At 38.8% G+C, this 17,358-nt stretch overlaps 1 protein-coding gene across 1 annotated transcript in view; it reads right to left on the reverse strand.

The window, feature by feature from the left end:
• Rorb (RAR related orphan receptor B) overlaps positions 1 to 13,419 on the reverse strand; it is a 182,939-nt gene extending 169,520 nt beyond the window's left edge. The window contains exon 1 of the mRNA XM_034499334.2: positions 12,760 to 13,419. Within this exon, the coding sequence (XP_034355225.1) occupies positions 12,760 to 12,766 (7 nt within the window). The 5' untranslated portion in view covers positions 12,767 to 13,419. The remainder of the gene's footprint in view (positions 1 to 12,759) is intronic.
• Positions 13,420 to 17,358: the final 3,939 nt, after the last annotated feature.

Here is a 17,358-nt window from a genome sequence, read left to right on the forward strand (position 1 = left end):
AGGACACTTCAGAACAGTGTCTACAAATGCCAAGCTGTCCACCGTATCACTTTGCAGGAAGGGCCCAGAAAAAGTCACTGAGCCATCAGACCAGTGGATGGAGATCACTGGCAGAAAGCACCGGGATGGGATAAAATTGAACAGAATGCAAGAGAAAGACTAGAACATTGTAAGTGTTGATGTTACAGGCTGTGCACAGAAGGACACTGATTCTCAACCCATCACACCTATCACCTGACCGACCAAAAGGAGGCTTCTGCTGCTTTATCTCTTTAGTACTTGAATCTGAGTTTCTTTCCCGAGTGTTCAGTAGCCATTTTTTTTCCTGTAAAGAACCAGATGCTTACTTTTTAAAATTTGAGGCTAGTTTGAAATGTAGTAGTTGGAGGCTTAAATTGTTTTGTAAAGCATTCTATTTACATTTGAGAGTTTGCTTAGGCTCTTCTCCCCAACACCTATTATTTTGCATACCTGTCTTACACATCTCACAATATTGCTGAGTGGGCTGTCAAGACGGCATCTACATAAGCTGGTTGGGAGCTATAGAGCAAGAAACAAGCAAGATATTATTATACTATTTTTTTCCTGCTGTTACATCTGTACAGGGATGAGGCTGCATCTGTCAGCTCCTCTCAGCTTTACATAGTTAGTTCCTTTTTAAAAACATTTCTAGAACTTTCCTTAATAGCAGCCTCAGTCTAGTAACAGAATTAATGATTTGGAGGAAGAGTGCCACTGTCTTTGAAAGAGATGCTATTTCAGAGGGTATTTTACATAAAGCAAAACAAAGAGGATCCCCTGAGATAAGGCTATAGTCTTCTAACCTGATACTATTAAACAAAGTAGAAAGCAAATAGGAGATGAAAATGACCCAGTGTGTGCAGGTTTCTTTTGAATAGTATCTCTGGCAAATTAGGATGACTACAGGAGTCAGCATCATTATATAATGTGATCAATTACTGTCCTGAAGAATAAATAACAGGGCAGCGCTAGCATTTCACACTACCCTTTGTACAGTACAGTTTACACTGAGGAGGCCTGAAAAAAAATCAATAACAGCGGGCTAAGAATCATGCCTTTAAAGAAATGGAAATGGACTTAATTTGAAACCGTAAAAATTAATCACATAAATGATAGCTTCACGTAAGGTGCATTCTGTCTCAGCCAACATGCAAAACAAATTAAATTGCAATGTTGTTCGGAAGGAGTGGAACTTTGCATTTCTGCAGAATTAATATCAAATGTAATTGGCTTTCCCTTTTATATTGGTGGGAACAATTAGATATGGCACCTTCCTAATGGCATAAAGGCTCTTTCCTTAAGAAATGTCTTGTATAGAGAAGCTTGGAAAGACAGGAAGGGGCCCCTGGTGCCCATACTAGTTTATCAGACAAGGTGAATTCAGGTCAGGAGGGTAAGTGGTGGTACGCCAGGCTTTTCAGTCCATTGCTTTGAAATATTTTTGCCTGAGGAGAAACTACTATCTTGCTGACAGGCATTAAAAAATGGACAACTGATGAGCTTGGAGACAAATAAGCACATTTATCTCAGACTGGAAGAGACATTGGGAATTGAGCAGAGAAGTATGTCAAAACCAGTCACCAACCGCTTCAGAGATAGTTCCCCCTTTGCTTCCTTACAGTCAGTGTAGATTCCCAATGGGGAAAAATTTATACAATTTTACTAAAATCTTATATTTTTAATTTATATTTTGAGTTTATGAAATTATATATATTCAAAAACTCCTATGGAATAATTATCAAAAGAAAAATACTATTGACACTTTGGATTCATTATTATTTTGGCTCATCAGTGTCCAGTCAGAACCCGAAGGGCTTTTTTTAAATACTTAGTTTAATTCTTCCTCGTATTGGTAAATAATATAATGATTACTCAGGGAGTAAAAACTGTGGAGAACTATGCTTTCTCAAGGGTACACTGTAATTGAACAGACAGTTTTATTATGTGATTCTTCATCATATGATGCAAACATTGGCCAGAGTTTTAATGAAAACATCTTAATGGATATAGTAACCCAATGGCAGCAAAGCTTACATTCATTTCTAGCAAGTGGTTAATACCTAGTAAAATGCACTAAATATGTAGAGGTGGCAACAGAATGGCCTATAAGACCATAGTGCAAATTATTAAAAACAGAATTATTTTTCAAACATAAGCCTTCATTTCAAGGTAATTTTAAATAACTTTAAAAAACAAGCAACCAGAGACAAAGTATCTTTTTTTTTTTTTTTTAATTTAAAAAGGGGTATAATAAACAGTGGACTACTTTAAGATATTCTTGTGAATATTATCTGATGATTCTTAAAGAACCTTCCTTTTCTCTTTCCTCCTCTTCTTCCTTTTCCTTTTCTTTTTCTCTTCTCTGCCATTTCCTCCTCCTCCTCTTTCTTCTTCTTCCTGCTTGAGATAGTTACTGGGAGGCTGGTGAGAGTCTGACACATAATCTGTAATCTGATTTATAATGTGGAAGCACCACATATAGCTTTATTGTGTGTTTTGTTTTGTTTTTTTTAGTTATTGTATTATGAGAAAAAGGTCCATCTCTGACTTTAAATCAACAGTCAAGTGAATTGTGTTAGACAACTGTAAAGATCACTAAAGGGAAAGTGGATACAACATCATTTTGGCAGAAATAACTCAGGATTGATTTATTTATGAAACAACATGTTCTAAAACTAACAACATAAATGCTCACTTATTCTGATTTGAGCATCAGCCAGAATTAATCTTCAGTAACATTAGTGAATCAATTTAAACAAAACCAGGATGGAGATGGAGATTCACACAAACTTATTTGTATTCTTAACATTTGCATTTTGAATTGTCCTTGGCATGGTTAATTCCAAAAGTTCCATTTCTTTGGTATCTAACAATTTTTGAATAGGAAAAATTTGTATGTAAGGACCAAAGAGGTAAGAATTAGTCTCATTTTTAAATGTAGTCAGTTTTGAAAGGAAGGGAATCTAATATATTATATGATTTGGTTTCAATTTAATTTTAGAGTAAGCTAATAAATAAACATATTGAGACCCTAAATCCTCCAGGTAATATATTTAAAATACTTTGTTTTGTAGAAAGAAAATTACTTCCGGGAAGCACCATACCTTAAAGATATGACATGTTTTTCCAGCAAATGTTCCTCTGTTCTACCAGACTGTGCGGCATTTGCTCATATTTAGCGACTGTGGGAATTTGGACCGAGGTTTCTTCTCTCCTTTAAAAGTGTTTAATTCATCTGCACGTGCCAGGCACAACGTATGTACAAGTTAACAGAAAATGTTCTGTGAAATAATTTTGTTATTTGATTCAACAATGATAATAATAGCAAGTAATTCATTAGGAAGTCAACATGTCTAAATGTTTTCAACTTGTGTTATTGTTTGGTTCTAAAATCTAGACCAACAGCTGCTGGGTGAAAAATATGATTTGGGTGTTTGTTCTGTCTTAAGCTATAGAGTAAAAATGGAAATTTTCCAATACTGAACTTCATGTTAATGAAGTACTGTTGAACTACATGAAGTACTCTTGTAGTCCATTGCTTAGACATGTTCCCTTTAACATTTTAAACGGTGCTTTTCAAATAACTAGCTTCACTATACTATTTAAGCAAATAAAAACAACACAGTGATCTGATGTTTTGAGCATTAATTACAAAGAACAACACACTCTTATCCTATTTAATAAGATTTCCTTTTAAGCAATCTTTTAAAGGAAACGTTAAGAATATTAGTTTGGTCCTATTAATTAGTTGAAAATACTAGGCATATTTTCTTCTAAGTTAAATACACAAACAAACAAACGAGATTTCTATTACAAATAGAAGCTCAAACAAATGCATTGTTTTATCAAAATTCACTCTACATTTACCACCCAGAAGAGAAATTATGTCAAGTATGAGAGTATGTCCACTGTCATTAGACATAAGTGGACCAGAGAGAAATTGCACTAAGTATCTAGAAAATCAATTGTCTTAGGAATGATTGTTTGTTCAAATATACTAAAAATTGGAGTGGCTTTCTAACTTTCTACCCTGTTAGAGAAGCCCCAGTAAACCAGTCTGGGCTGATAAACTAGTTTTTGAATTTTTCTAGTATCAAGAAATAATCAGACCAAGGACCAACTATAGCCATCCTGTAGCTGGATGGTGCTAAAACGGAAGACCACATTTCCTTAGTCTAATAAATTCTAGCTAACAAACAGTATCAGACTACATACTCTTTCTCAGGACTGCAAAGAATTCCAAAATTCTATGCAGAAATTTGGAAACAACACTTTTGGTAATTCAGGGGGTTATGGCCAACAGTGGGGAGAATTTGGCTGCTTGGCAACTTTGAAATGGTGACATTTACTATGGTGAATTCTCCCCAGCCTGACCGACCTGCTTTTCAGCTTCATGGCTCAGAAACTTGATCTCACCAGTGTTTCAGAGTGGACTAAACACTGGGATGAGGACTCACAATTACTTAACTCAAGCTCACAGAGCTAATGCGTAAGATAAGAAGTACCAAACTGTCATTTCAAAATGAGGAGCCTTGACTGTGTGAAGCTTGCCTGGGGGCGGGGCGGGGGGCAGCCTTCAGCCACTGCCTACAAAACTCTCTTACGGAGGTGGATTTTGTCTTGGTATCTGGTAATCTAAGATACTCCCTAGAGTGGTATCACTACTTTCAGATAATAGCTTAAACATTAAAGAAAATGAAATTCAATATATTCAGCTATTTCCTTATTTGGAAAAAAGAATTTCATTTATTAAAAACAAGTATATGTATACTGTATTACTGTATTTTTGCTTATCTTTTTTCCCCTGTGGTACTTAAAAAAAACAAGTATCATATTATACACACATATGTATGTAACAATAATAGTCAAAGAAAAAGAGACATTCAATTTGAGGAGGGGGGTCTTGCATGGGTGGGGCTAACAAAAGGAACCAGAATGGTGAAAGAGTTGTGATTCTATTTAATTATAATATATAAACATTTTAAACAAAGAACAACAAAAAATATTATAACCTTGCTTATACTGAATATTTTCCCCAGTATTTTATTTATTACTAAGAAATACTTTAGGCTTTCCTTTTTAACTCATTGTTTGAGATGTTCAAGACAATGCTGCTGCTGCTTATTCTATAGAAGATTGTGATTTTTCTTAATAGTTCTTTCATAATGGCAACTGGGGAATATACGAGATGGCATTTTTATAGGCCTCACTCAGATCAACAGATCAACCCAAAGTGGGACGTGGATTCATCTTTCCAGCACACGGCAAGTACCGACTACTTCACCCGTGAGACCTGAGCACCAAGCGGACTGCTCACTATTTTCTTTCTGATTTTGTCTCTGTTCTCCCTAGAGCAAGGCCTGCAAACAGCCCACTGTATCAACATGAACATTCTCAGGATCTAGTCCTGTAGTCTGTCTTGAGTATATATGATCAATAGACACATCATATGTGTGGAAGGCATATATATTCATTTCCATTGATGTGGACATGGATATATAAGAAGACAGATTTGAACTTTGCCCCTTAAAATTAAAGCAGACACAACTATGAGAAAGGAATCTCCTCATAGATGAGAAGTTTATCTTGAGTTTCTAGAAGTAAGATCATCAGCAGGTTTGACAGTTTTCACAACAGGAGAGAATCAGGCTTATGAGGTATGAAGCAGAGAAGTGAATTTCCATTTGAATACACAGTTTAAAAATTTGGTTAGAAAAAATAATAAGACCTTATTTTTTTCCCTAATTCTGGGATCACTGCTTATTCTACTTTTCTCTCAGTGCTAAATCACTGTGTCTGTACAGTTATGGCATGCTAACAGCACAGTCACGGCATAGACATAGGTAATGGGGTACCAGCATTTAAAAGAAGGACGATTAATTATATACTTTACAAAATTTAAAATCCATACAATTAAAATTTAAGGGTTTTTTCAAATGTATAATGAAAAAGGCTTTTGCATGAGGTAAAATCTGTATAACTATTCTCTGGAGGCATCCCAGATCATCTGCATGCTCTGTGTAGCAAGATAGTTGGGTTGCTTGCATGCATGTTCAGCAGTAAGCAGGCTCATCACCAAAAACATCATTTGATAAATAACCAGGCTAAACTGCTCTTTCTTTGCTAAAGTCAATAGTTTCTCTAAATTAGAGAAACACAACTCAAGACCACACAATATAGCAGCCAACCACACAAAAATGACATTTGCAAGTACTCATTTTAATAAAGTAACTTACACAGTCAGCAAACTTAACTGACTAGTGTAATATTCATTAAGCAGAGATGCACATGTCTAAGTCAAAGCAAAATGATTTCCTCCTAAGGTCAGAGCACAGTTCCAAGTAAGTTTTTAGCCTAGTTTTGGCAGAAGTTGGTGCCTTCATTTTGGCTTTTGTAAGACTATGCTTATAACAAAAATAGTATAATTTAATTTTAAATAAAGTGTATTATGCAGTTATTATTACGGAACTATTTTTTTCATTTTCAATATTTCTAATACAGCCACTAAGAAGAAAGTATGCCATGTTTATAAAATACTATACTTTCCAAGTGTCATTTTTAAAGGTTTACTCTGCATAGTATACAACCACGTGGACAAATATATATTGAATAATCGTTTTACCTCCTCAGATAAGCATTAATAACTTGCAAGGATCATAGATCCACTTGAAATATTGATGACCATGTAGTAACTATATCTTAAAGGTTACCCAAGCAAGCCGAAGTTTTATGTAGTTTGAAGTACACTATAATTTTTGTGTTGCTATGAACCCAGTAATTCCTTTTATAGGAATACATACACAATGCCATTTCCTAGCCACATGTTATCATATTTAGCGAGATTCACCATAAATACCGTTATAACACCTGTGGTTTCCCTCATTAAGAACTAAATGGGAGAGGTCAGGGGTTGAAAGGGCAGCATATGTGCCATGAAAAACTAGTTAACATAGTCTATTATATTGGTGCACTGGTAAATCTCATTTCTATTCATCAGATGAATAGTTCAATCAATATTTATTCCTCTGTGCCCCCTTTGTCTTATGCTACAAAGGAGACATCCTTCAAATTCATGGCAGAAGCCTTGTTATCTGTGAATTTGTTACTTAATTTGAGAGGGAATATTTTATTTATTTGGCAATCCTCAGTTCTTGGATTCCCTTTCCCTCTAATTATCATTAGGTAGTATAATGGAGTTTTGTGTAGATTATTTATAAATAGATGCTATTAGCAGTTCTTTTTTATGCGGCTCAAGTGCCACATGTATTTACATCTCCTTTTTGAATGCTTTGGGAAGTCGTTCTGTTTCTGTAAATATGTTTGAGTTTGAAGTCTAGATTGTGAAAGCAAAGATAAAAATGATTTTCGCTCTCAAATATTCATTCTTTTTGTCTGAGTGGGTGGTTATAGGCACATGCATATACATATTGCGTATCAGTGTGCATCAACAGACGCCTCCGAAGACTGCTATTATCTGCTATGGATTCTGTTAAGTCAGAGATTCTATTCAAAGTCAGATTAAATATTTGCAAGACGCCGTAATTGGAAGATGATTGCAAAATTATAGGAATAATACTTTTTATGTAGAGTGCTCATTTTATCAAAGGCTATAATTCATTGCATCATTAAAAGACTTATTTCATTAGTTGGCTTAATTTTTACCTATTAGCCAAGAATGGGTGGAGAGGAGAACTATAGCCAGAAAAAAAGAAACATTTAATTTTAAGCACAATTTCTTCTCTAGTATCTACTTTTCTATATATTTTACCACAGGATAATATTTCATTAACGTCAACCAACCTAATGCCAATATAATTAGAAATGATTACTTTTTGTGTTTGTAGAATAAACAGAGATGGAGTAACATTAAAGATCTAGCTTTAAACTCCTAAAATAAAACAGTATTTCATATTACTTCAGTTACTTTTATACTCAGTGTTCATACTCATGTACCTTTAATCTGTTTTCAATTGAATGGTATTATTTTATTTTTGGATCCGCTTAACTCTAAGTCACAGATTTTGCCAATGCACAGTGACACTGATGTCACCACACATAATTTAAACCCATATTTATAAAATTTCAGAACCTCAGCAGCTTCATGTATACAGTTTTGAAACTGGATTGCTTGCTAGAATAATTTTAAACTATTCATTTATCAAAAGCTGCCATGTTCACCTTAAATTAGAGCTACTTTATTAGTTTAAGTAAATTAATTAGTGTGCTGTGAGCCACACTTACATTTCTAAGAAGTACTGCAGTAAAAACCATAAACACTCTATAGGTTGTCTTCTCTTCCTAAATGGTGAACACAGGCTTATAAAATGAGAAGTCAAACCTTGAAACACTTATTTGTCATTTTATGTTGAAAAATTACCTGTATGAAATACTGTCCTGTTACTTTTAGAAAACCAAGTATTGTTTACAAGCTTTTGATACAATAAAGACCAATTCTATTTTTTTCTATACTTTCTTTGTGCTTTGATACCTTTTTATTCTAAAAAATATGTTGTATCCACTGGAAACACTTTTATTTGAAGTATAACATATGTAAATATAATATTAATAATTTGGCCTTTGACACAACACCATGATGAATAAATATTAACCTTAATATTTATATTTGGTTAAGAATATAACATAATGAGTTATTTACATTGTACTATAACATAAAACCACTTTGACAGTGATAGAATAGACCACCTTAAAGGATTCTCTAATGATCAGAAGTTACTGTCATTTGTGGAAAACATAAAAATTTACAAGTTTTAAGGGAATGCAGACAAAGGAGTTATAATTTTTTGACTCTTGCTTATGAAGTCTGATACTCAAAATTTCCATCATTACATTTACTGATTTTTTTTAAAGTATAAAAGCTGCAGTGGAACCATGCCTAACCTTCAGCTCCAAGATGTCTAACACTTCTGTTTTCTAATAGTTAACAATTCACCAAGGCTGTTGAGGGAGGAGCAAGGTGGGTGGAGGTTCTAATAGTCATTGGGGGGGGGGGATATTTTGTTTTTGGTTTTTTTTTGCTTATATATTTTTCCACAGTACTTGAGACACAGCTTTAAGATTTTTCTTTAAGCTGTTGAATGAATTTTCGTGTTAGAAAGACAGTTCATTGGTGATTTCTGAGTGGGCAGAAATTAACGGAATGCTGGCAGAGATGTCCTTTCAGCAAGATTTCATTTTTTCTTTATTGTATGTGAAAGGTGGACTATTGGTTGGAAATATTTGACTTAAGTAATTTAATTGGAACTCGCAGAGAAAATTTAGAGCAACAACTTTATTTAAGAAAAAAATCTAAGAATATTCAGATCTCTTTACTTTCAAGGGTGGCTACATCTCAGACAGCAAGCTGATTTTTTTTTTTTTAAGTTTAGTAGTCAATAGAAATTTACTACTTGTAAATGATAGATAGAATCCATAGTTTTAAAAAAGCCAAGATCCCTCTTTGTTTACAGCAAGAATAAAACCAGAGTTAAATCTTTCCGAGCTGCAGTCACCTATTGATTAAGAAGGCAACAGTGCTCCTGTTTAGGAAAGTGAGATTTTATGCAGACATGGGAGAGAAAAGCCACCATTTATGTTTCCTTTGTAATAAACAAGACAGACTACTCAACAGGGAGCCTTAAAAAAAAATCCCAGGCTGGCTCACTCTTTTCCTACCTACCTCTTCCCTTTCCAGCAGTTTCCTTTTAGGATGCAAGAGAAGAAGCATCCCCTAAAACCCATAGGACCCCCCTCCAACCCCCCCAACCCCCTCCAACCCCCTCCACCCACAAACAAACACTCACATACCAGACAAAGGAAGCGAAGTTTGTGGGCCACCCTCCTCTACTTTAGGGGAGAGGGGCCTGTGGTTGAAACTTGGGTCCTCTTTAGGAAGATTCAGCTTCAGGACAGCAATGAACTCAAATACCATAGGCTCTTAACACCCTTGTTACCCTTGAGCTGCCCCAGAAATAGTCTCTTAAATATCTCAAGCAGAGGCATTACTGGGTGTCATAGGTTGACCTGGGGGTAGGTTGTTGGATTGGCCCACAGGAAGACTGCTCAATCCTAGACACAGTTTGTGTCTGGCAAACTGACCCAACTCAGGACAGTTGCCATTGCCAGAAGCAAACCTTGGAGCCAAAGTTCTGTCTGACAGGACCACTTGGAAATAGAGACAGTGCATGGCATGGCATGGCATGGCAGGGCAGGGCACGGCAGGGCATGGTGTATGGAGTAGGTGACATGCTTACAGGCAAAGGGCAAAGCCACGTTTAATGGCAGCTCCTCCCCCAGCAGAGTCTGTTCCAATATGCTCGGCTTCACAGCCCCCCCCCCACGCCCACAAAGGGAAAGATGATTTGATGCTCCCTCCCTCCCCACCTCTTAATTGAAGTTCAACTAATAGAAGACTTCTAGATAGCCAGGCTTTTCTCTCACTCTATACCCCATTCCCAGTGGGAATACTGACCACTGAACCTTGAAGGGACTTCTTATTTCATTTTTAAGGAACAGCCGCTGAGGTTGGGATGGGACAATTCTTTGACAGCAGAGAATGCGAAAGTGATGGTAAGAGGTCAGGAGAGGAGAGGCAAAGGGCTAGAGATCAGTGACTTTTTCTCTACCAGTAGTTTCCTCCAGGCTGCCTCAGGAGAATCATTTTGGGTTAGAGTTGGTGAACTATCCTGGGCAGTTTGGTGAACCTGATGTTCTCTGAGACAAAGGTGTGGATTCACACTGAATATCTAACTTATAAACAGGGTACTAGCCCTTGCGTTAAATCCTTCAAGCTGGCAGGGCAGCCAGGTGTCTCCCGCGGGAGCCTGGCGGTGAAGCCACAGGAGCAGCGCGATCAAGGTGAAGAAGCACTGGAAAGCTGCGCTTTGACACTCTGTAGCTTAAGAGTTTATGCAGATCTTCCCGAGCATTCAGTGGCAGGGGACCAACTGCTGTGGCACCTGGCTTCTGACCCCCAGATAGCTTGAACCTAGTCGTGGGGGAGGGGTACTACTGGAGGAGGGTGGGAAGAAAAAGTCAAACTGCTAACGGGGAGGGGAGCTTCAGATGGAAGTGAAAGAAACTGAAAGGAAAGTGTGTAAGATCCTGAGGTGAGTCCGAAATAGAGAAACAAAAATCCAACTTCTCAGGAAGTAAAGGCCCTCTGCTCACCAGTTTCTGTACTACAGTTTCTGGAAAGAATCTGGATAGTGGAGCATGTGACTATCCTGTGACTGGGACAATCAGCTGTTGTCACTGTGCACAAGCACACAGAGATCCTAACTTCCAGTGCACCAGTCAATCAAGACACCTTTGTTTCTGATCTATTACCCCTATCCTCATGGGTAATGAACAGCTTCTCTCCATCCCTTTTTGTTCTGCCTTGTCCTACACAGACCAGGACTAATGCTGATGGTCCCAGCATCTGCATGCCTTCAAGGTCAAGACAGGCCTAGGGCTCCTCGAGAATGGCCAGGGTGAGTGTCATGCCCACTCCTCCCTAAGGGGAGTATGGACAGTGAGTGCATCAGAGCAGGCAGCCGGGTGGATGAAGACTGGTATTTTGGGGCCCTATTCTAAACATGTCCTGCTCAAAAGCACTTCCGTCCAAGATGCAAGGAGGTCTGGAGTTGACTGTCGCCTATTTTTGTTCTGGAGGGACTTGTGAATCAGAGAGGAAAGCCACCATAGGAACGTAATACATCAAAGAAGAGAAGCTTAGATGTAGGGGCTGGGTGTCCATACATACGCAGATGCAGATGTCCAAGTCAGAAGGGCACCCGGTGGCCTCTTTAAGGAGGGAAATTGTGCCCTACTGTAAAGTGAGAAAGATCTGCGACACAGAGCAAGAAACTTGTACCACAGAGATCTACAAATTGATTCCTCAAGCCCTCTGACCAGCTGCTCAGGTAGCTCCGAGTCTTGGAGTCAGAGCAGGGGACTCAGCTGTCTTCCCCGCGGGCCACTTGGCCCTGAGGTCGCACCCACACTGACAGTAGTGGTCCTGTCCAGAAGGTGCACTTAGCATTAGCTTCCGTTTTGGTTCTTTATCTCACAAAAGAACTTGATCTCTTGGTTTCTTCTATGTGAGTAATACGGCCTTCACTCTCTAGAACTTTCTCTTACCAACTTTTTTTGGGGGGTGGGGGAGTGGGGTGAGAATGGGCCCAGCCAGATTGAAGCGGAACGGAACAGGGAACAGGGGACCCAAGGAAGGTCCAGGCATAAGTATCTGCTTCTAGTTCGCGCGAGCATACCGTGTTTACTATTTCTGGGAAGGGACGCGCCTATAGACTGGGATGCTCCTGCATCTGGCAGCCTGGCAGTGTGATTCCCACTTAGGCCAGGGAGTTCACCTCTGGCTAGCGACCACGGCGGGACACGAGCTTTTCGGCTGCCTCTACCCAAAGTCACCTCGCTTCCTGCTCTCTATCCGGTGTCCTGTGGCGCACTGGAGAGCGACGCGCAGAAAAGATTTCAGAGCAAATCCAGAACTGGGAGACGGGATGAGCACTGTCCCCCGTCTCCAAAAAGCGCCCTCCCACGTCCTGCCGAAATCCCCGAGCCTTCCACACCTTCCCTCAACTTTACAAGCCCAGGTCATTTGCAGTCCCACCTGCGAACCGAACTCGGGGAGCTGAGCGTAGCCAATCTCTCTTTCCCTGGGCCGAGAGCTCTCCCCTCCCCCAAAGCTCCCGGTCTAGCAAGAGTTGTCCTGCTCTGGGCGCCCGCGGGCTCGCTTACCTCGCATGATGTGGCCGCTGTCCTGCTCCGCGTAGTCATGAAGCTCCCAGCCCGAACCCCAGAGAACCCAAAAATCCCGCTCAGCACGAGGGAAGAAGGCGGTCGGCGAAGAGCTGCTCCGCTGAGAGAAGCATCCCTTTAGGCAGATGTCGTGGCCACAGGGTGACGGTGGCCGCCGCCGCTATGCTAACAGTTTTGATGCTGTTGCTGATGACTGTTTGTTTGTTTTCAGGCAGGGTGAAAAAAAAATGTCCTAGCTGGCTGGTGCCTGGGTTTTGTTTTGCTTTTGTTTGTTTGTTTGTTTCTTTTTTCTTTCTCTCCAATGTGCTTGCTTAAAAAAAAAATGCCACCGCCTCGGGCTCGGAGATTTCTTTTGTGATCACTTAGACTGAGGAGGAGGAGAAGGGCAGCGGCAGGAGGAGGAGTTGGTGGTGGTTTTGTTAGTTACAAAGAAGAGGGAGAATTATCAAGGGGGAAAAAAAGGAAACAGAAAAGAAAGAAAGGCGGCATGGATGGCAGAGCATGTGCGTTTTCACATGACATCTGTGCCTGTTAGCGGATCCACAATGTGAATTTTCACTGTTCAGTTGCAGAGAGGAAGGGAGCGAGAGAGAAAGAGGAGAGAGGTGGAGAGAGCGAGCGCAGAAGAGGCTTATACGCGAGGGCGGGTTTGGCCGGACTTCCTGGCCCCGCCTCCTGTCAGCACCACGGCCAATCAGCGTCCTGCAGCGCGTGGAGAAGCTGGGAAGGCGGGGGAGGGGACGCTCTTGGGGACAGGGGGCGGGGCTAGGGACTCCAGCGTCCCAGGATGTGCGGACCCAGACTGGGAATTAGAGAAGGTCCTATCTGAGGTCCGATCTGGGCCGAGCTTAGCGCGCCCTGGATAGTGAGACAGATCTGAGAGTGACGTTCACTTCTAACTCCGGTAGTTAGAAAGGGACACTGGCCAGTCAGTTCTTTGGAGGAAAGAGTCTAGGGGAGCCGTTGGGCTGCACCCTCTTTTCCTCTCTCACTGCAAGAGTCCTGAAAGAGTTTTGTATTTACAGGACCGCTTTGAAGAATCCCTTTTCCATAACGTTCGCTCCTTTGGCAGGCAGGATGTTTACCTTGTCAGGACGCTTCTGCCTTAGAGGTAGACTACAAAACCACACCCCTCTAGTTTCGTGTAGCTTCTTTTAAAGACTGTGGAAACGTTCCCCACTCCTCACTCTAACTTTAATAACTAATGCTGAACCTCAGATCCGCCCTTCCGCTCTCTCCCTCTTCTATTTCTCTCTCTTCCTTTCTCAGCAGTCCCAGGTTCCTTTGTCATGGACAGGGGTTTCTTTAGCATTTGGAAGCCCTCTGACCCTGCTTGCAGAACTTAAGGACCCGCTCATTTGGCTTTTTTGTCACCTTAGTGACTGGACACTTGGCAAAGAGCCTAGATTAGAAGGCAAGTTGGTTCTGTTCAATTGGTACCGGTTTAAAGAGGAAGACACTTGGCTAGTAGCTCTCCAGAGACACCTATTTAGGAGAGCTTGGTACTAAAACAGCGGTCGTGTTACTGCATTCTTCATACGAAATTTGTCACCTATGACAATTTACTTGTGTTCTGAAAAACAAAGCAAACAAAACAAAATGAAGCACAGGTATCAAAACTCTTTTGGGGGGGGGGAGGGGCACAGTTCCATTCTTTGCAGATGAAACAAACCATACAATATAGATGCATGACATCGATTTCCTTCCGTGTAGTTAGGAACTGCTTGAAAAATTTGGTTAATTGATCATCATTGTGAGACAGGAAGTGTAAGAGTTTGCTTGATCGTTTTGAAAGCACAGAGACAGGACTCAATGTCACAGTCATTTGAAAAGTGGGTCTCCTCAACATTCTCCGTACCCAAATAACTTGACCTTTTTTTCTTTTGTCAGTATTTATTCAGACTGCTTTTGGCAACACATAATATGTTGTAGAATTTGGAGTCCTTCAGTCTTCTGTACACTGAACACTGTCAACTAGTTGCCTCTCCAATAAGAAATGTACTACTTTCTGAATCTTCTGTCAGTGTTTAACGAAAACAGCTCTGCCGTGGACCGTTCTATTTCCACACCAATGTGTAATTTAGGAACAGTTTGTGGAAAAGTAAAAGTTGATTGAGTCATTAATTAAATGAAATGAACAAAGGAAGTTCCTATTCAGGAAAGCTACTCCTCATAAATACCTTTTTCCTAGATTTTTAATTGACACAGTAGTTAATCTTTTAAGATAATATTTAAGGCTCCCTGGTTTTTATCATTTTTAATCAAGTAAAATATATTCATCATAACTACATTAAAGCTGCAGTAAGTTATGCCTAATTTAGTTGCTTCATTAAAAATTACTGCATATAAAATAGTCAAGAAACAAATTGTGACTATATAATTTTAATTTTATGAGCTTCAAGCAGAGTCATAGGAATATTGAAAATTTAAAGCCCTTTGTAAACATTGTAATTGCTATTGTTATTATTTTCTATTTCTATTTCTCCTTAAAGAGGAATTTCAAAACTCCAAAAATTTTAACTCTTTTATGTATTCTTAAGTTTCTAATAAATTATTAAATCCTGAAATACATTTTTATTGATGATCTCTGGCCTTCAAAAAAGACAGTAAACACATATATGGGATGAACTCCCTGTTCACGTTTTTATGTGATTTTTGTTTCATTAATCCAACACTACACACTTTCTGCTTTTATATTTCTTGATTTTCTTCAAGTGTTTTTGAAAATATGTTAATTATAAATAAAGACATCTCAAATTTCTAAACTCTCTACACATGGTTATACAAAAGTATTTGTTTTCATTTTATAGTAACATAAGCATTGATCTTTGCTTATAATATGGTGATCTAAGAGACATTTAAAGCCCTGCCGAAATTTTTTAAGTGGAATTTTCAATGTGTCTATAACTTTTACATTTAACTCACCTGAATGAAACCCATTTGGGAAAAATCCTGAATATTCAAAATTCAAATTAAGGAAGACAGAACTTTCTAAGAACATATACAATACTTATATATCATATGATTGTTTTATAGCATATCTAGTAACAAATGTTTATACTTACGGTGATATAACAATAATTTCATCATAAAATATTCTTGTTCACATAAAATAAAGTGTGAGTCATTTTATTAGAATGATTATGAAACTGAGTAATTATAGTCTGTAAGCTCTGCTTTGGCTCTGGGTCTTGAGGACATTTTGTTGGTATATCATTTTTGATTAATTTCAATGGTAATTAGTCACAGGACACCATTCTCAATATCAAGCATAGATTTGATTTTACTTAGGGTTGTATGTGATTCTATTGTCTGTAATGTTGGCACTTCTCAGGTAAGGTGTTAATGGCAGGTTGTGTCCTAAAGGAAACAGGGTTGTAATATGAGTTAGCCATGTAAGGTGAAGAGAGCATTTAGGATGATGGCAACCCTAAAATGTTTGCGGAAAAAAAAAGATGTAGTGCTTCTTTATATTAGGTACTTGGTTAGTCTGTATGCAGAGAGTGTTTATATAGTTATAAATCTTGGAGTGATGTTGGCAATGCTGGTGTTTATTCTATGACTGAAAGTTTGTTTCTTTTCTTTTGAATTTTTATAACCACTTATTTATAGTAGTAAAAATTAGAAGAAACCCAAATACCCATCAATGGTTGAATAGGTAATTATAGATATGCCCATAATGAAATATTACTAAACAGTGAAGAAAAGAAAATGTTATTAGGAAATAACGTGTGATCTCACAGGTAGCATTCTCAGTAAAAAGTTTAATTTTTTATCTCTTATGTAATTACAACTTGCATAATGTCCAACAACTACAACAAAGCAAAGATAAGAAGAACAGACTGGTGTTTCCACAGAAGAAAGCTGGGTAAAGGTGGGCTGGGTAGCAGTGCTGACATGAATGGACTGTATGAAGGTGTCCTTTGTGACAGTTGAACAGATCAGAGTCCTAACAGCAGTGATGGCTTCATGAATGTATACACTAGACAATATTAGACACAATTACACATATTTATACACATACAAAGAAAAAATTTACACAGAGGTCACCAGGCTCAGTCTGGTGGTTGGCTGTGAGTATCTGCATCTGTGTTAGTCTGTGCTGGCAAAACCTCTCCGGGGACAGCCACACCAGGCTCCTGTCAGCAAGCACATCTTGGCATCAGCAATAGTGTTGGGTTTTGGTGTCTGCAGAAGGGATGGATCCCTAGGTGGGGTGGTTGCTAAGTTGTTTTTTTGTTTTTTGTTTTTGTTGTTTGTTTGTTTGTTTGTTTTTGAGACAGGTTTTCTCTGTATAGCCCTGGCTGTCCTGGAACTCACTCTGTAGACCAGGCTGGCCTCGAACTCGGAAATCCTCCTGCCTCTGCCTCCCAAGTGCTGGGATTAAAGGCGTGCGCCACCACCACCCGGCCAATAGGAAAGTTATAAAAGAGATATATAGATATCTATGAATATTATAAAGGCCAATGAACAGAAAGAAAATTTCACACTTGAGTCTACTGAATATGCAAAAACGAAGTACTGATGTTCATGCTTATGAATGCATTGAAGAAAGGGATGAACAGGTTCTGATGAAGA

The sequence above is a fragment of the Arvicanthis niloticus genome, chromosome 1 (assembly GCF_011762505.2).
Source record: "Arvicanthis niloticus isolate mArvNil1 chromosome 1, mArvNil1.pat.X, whole genome shotgun sequence".
Taxonomy (NCBI): Eukaryota; Metazoa; Chordata; class Mammalia; order Rodentia; family Muridae; genus Arvicanthis; species Arvicanthis niloticus.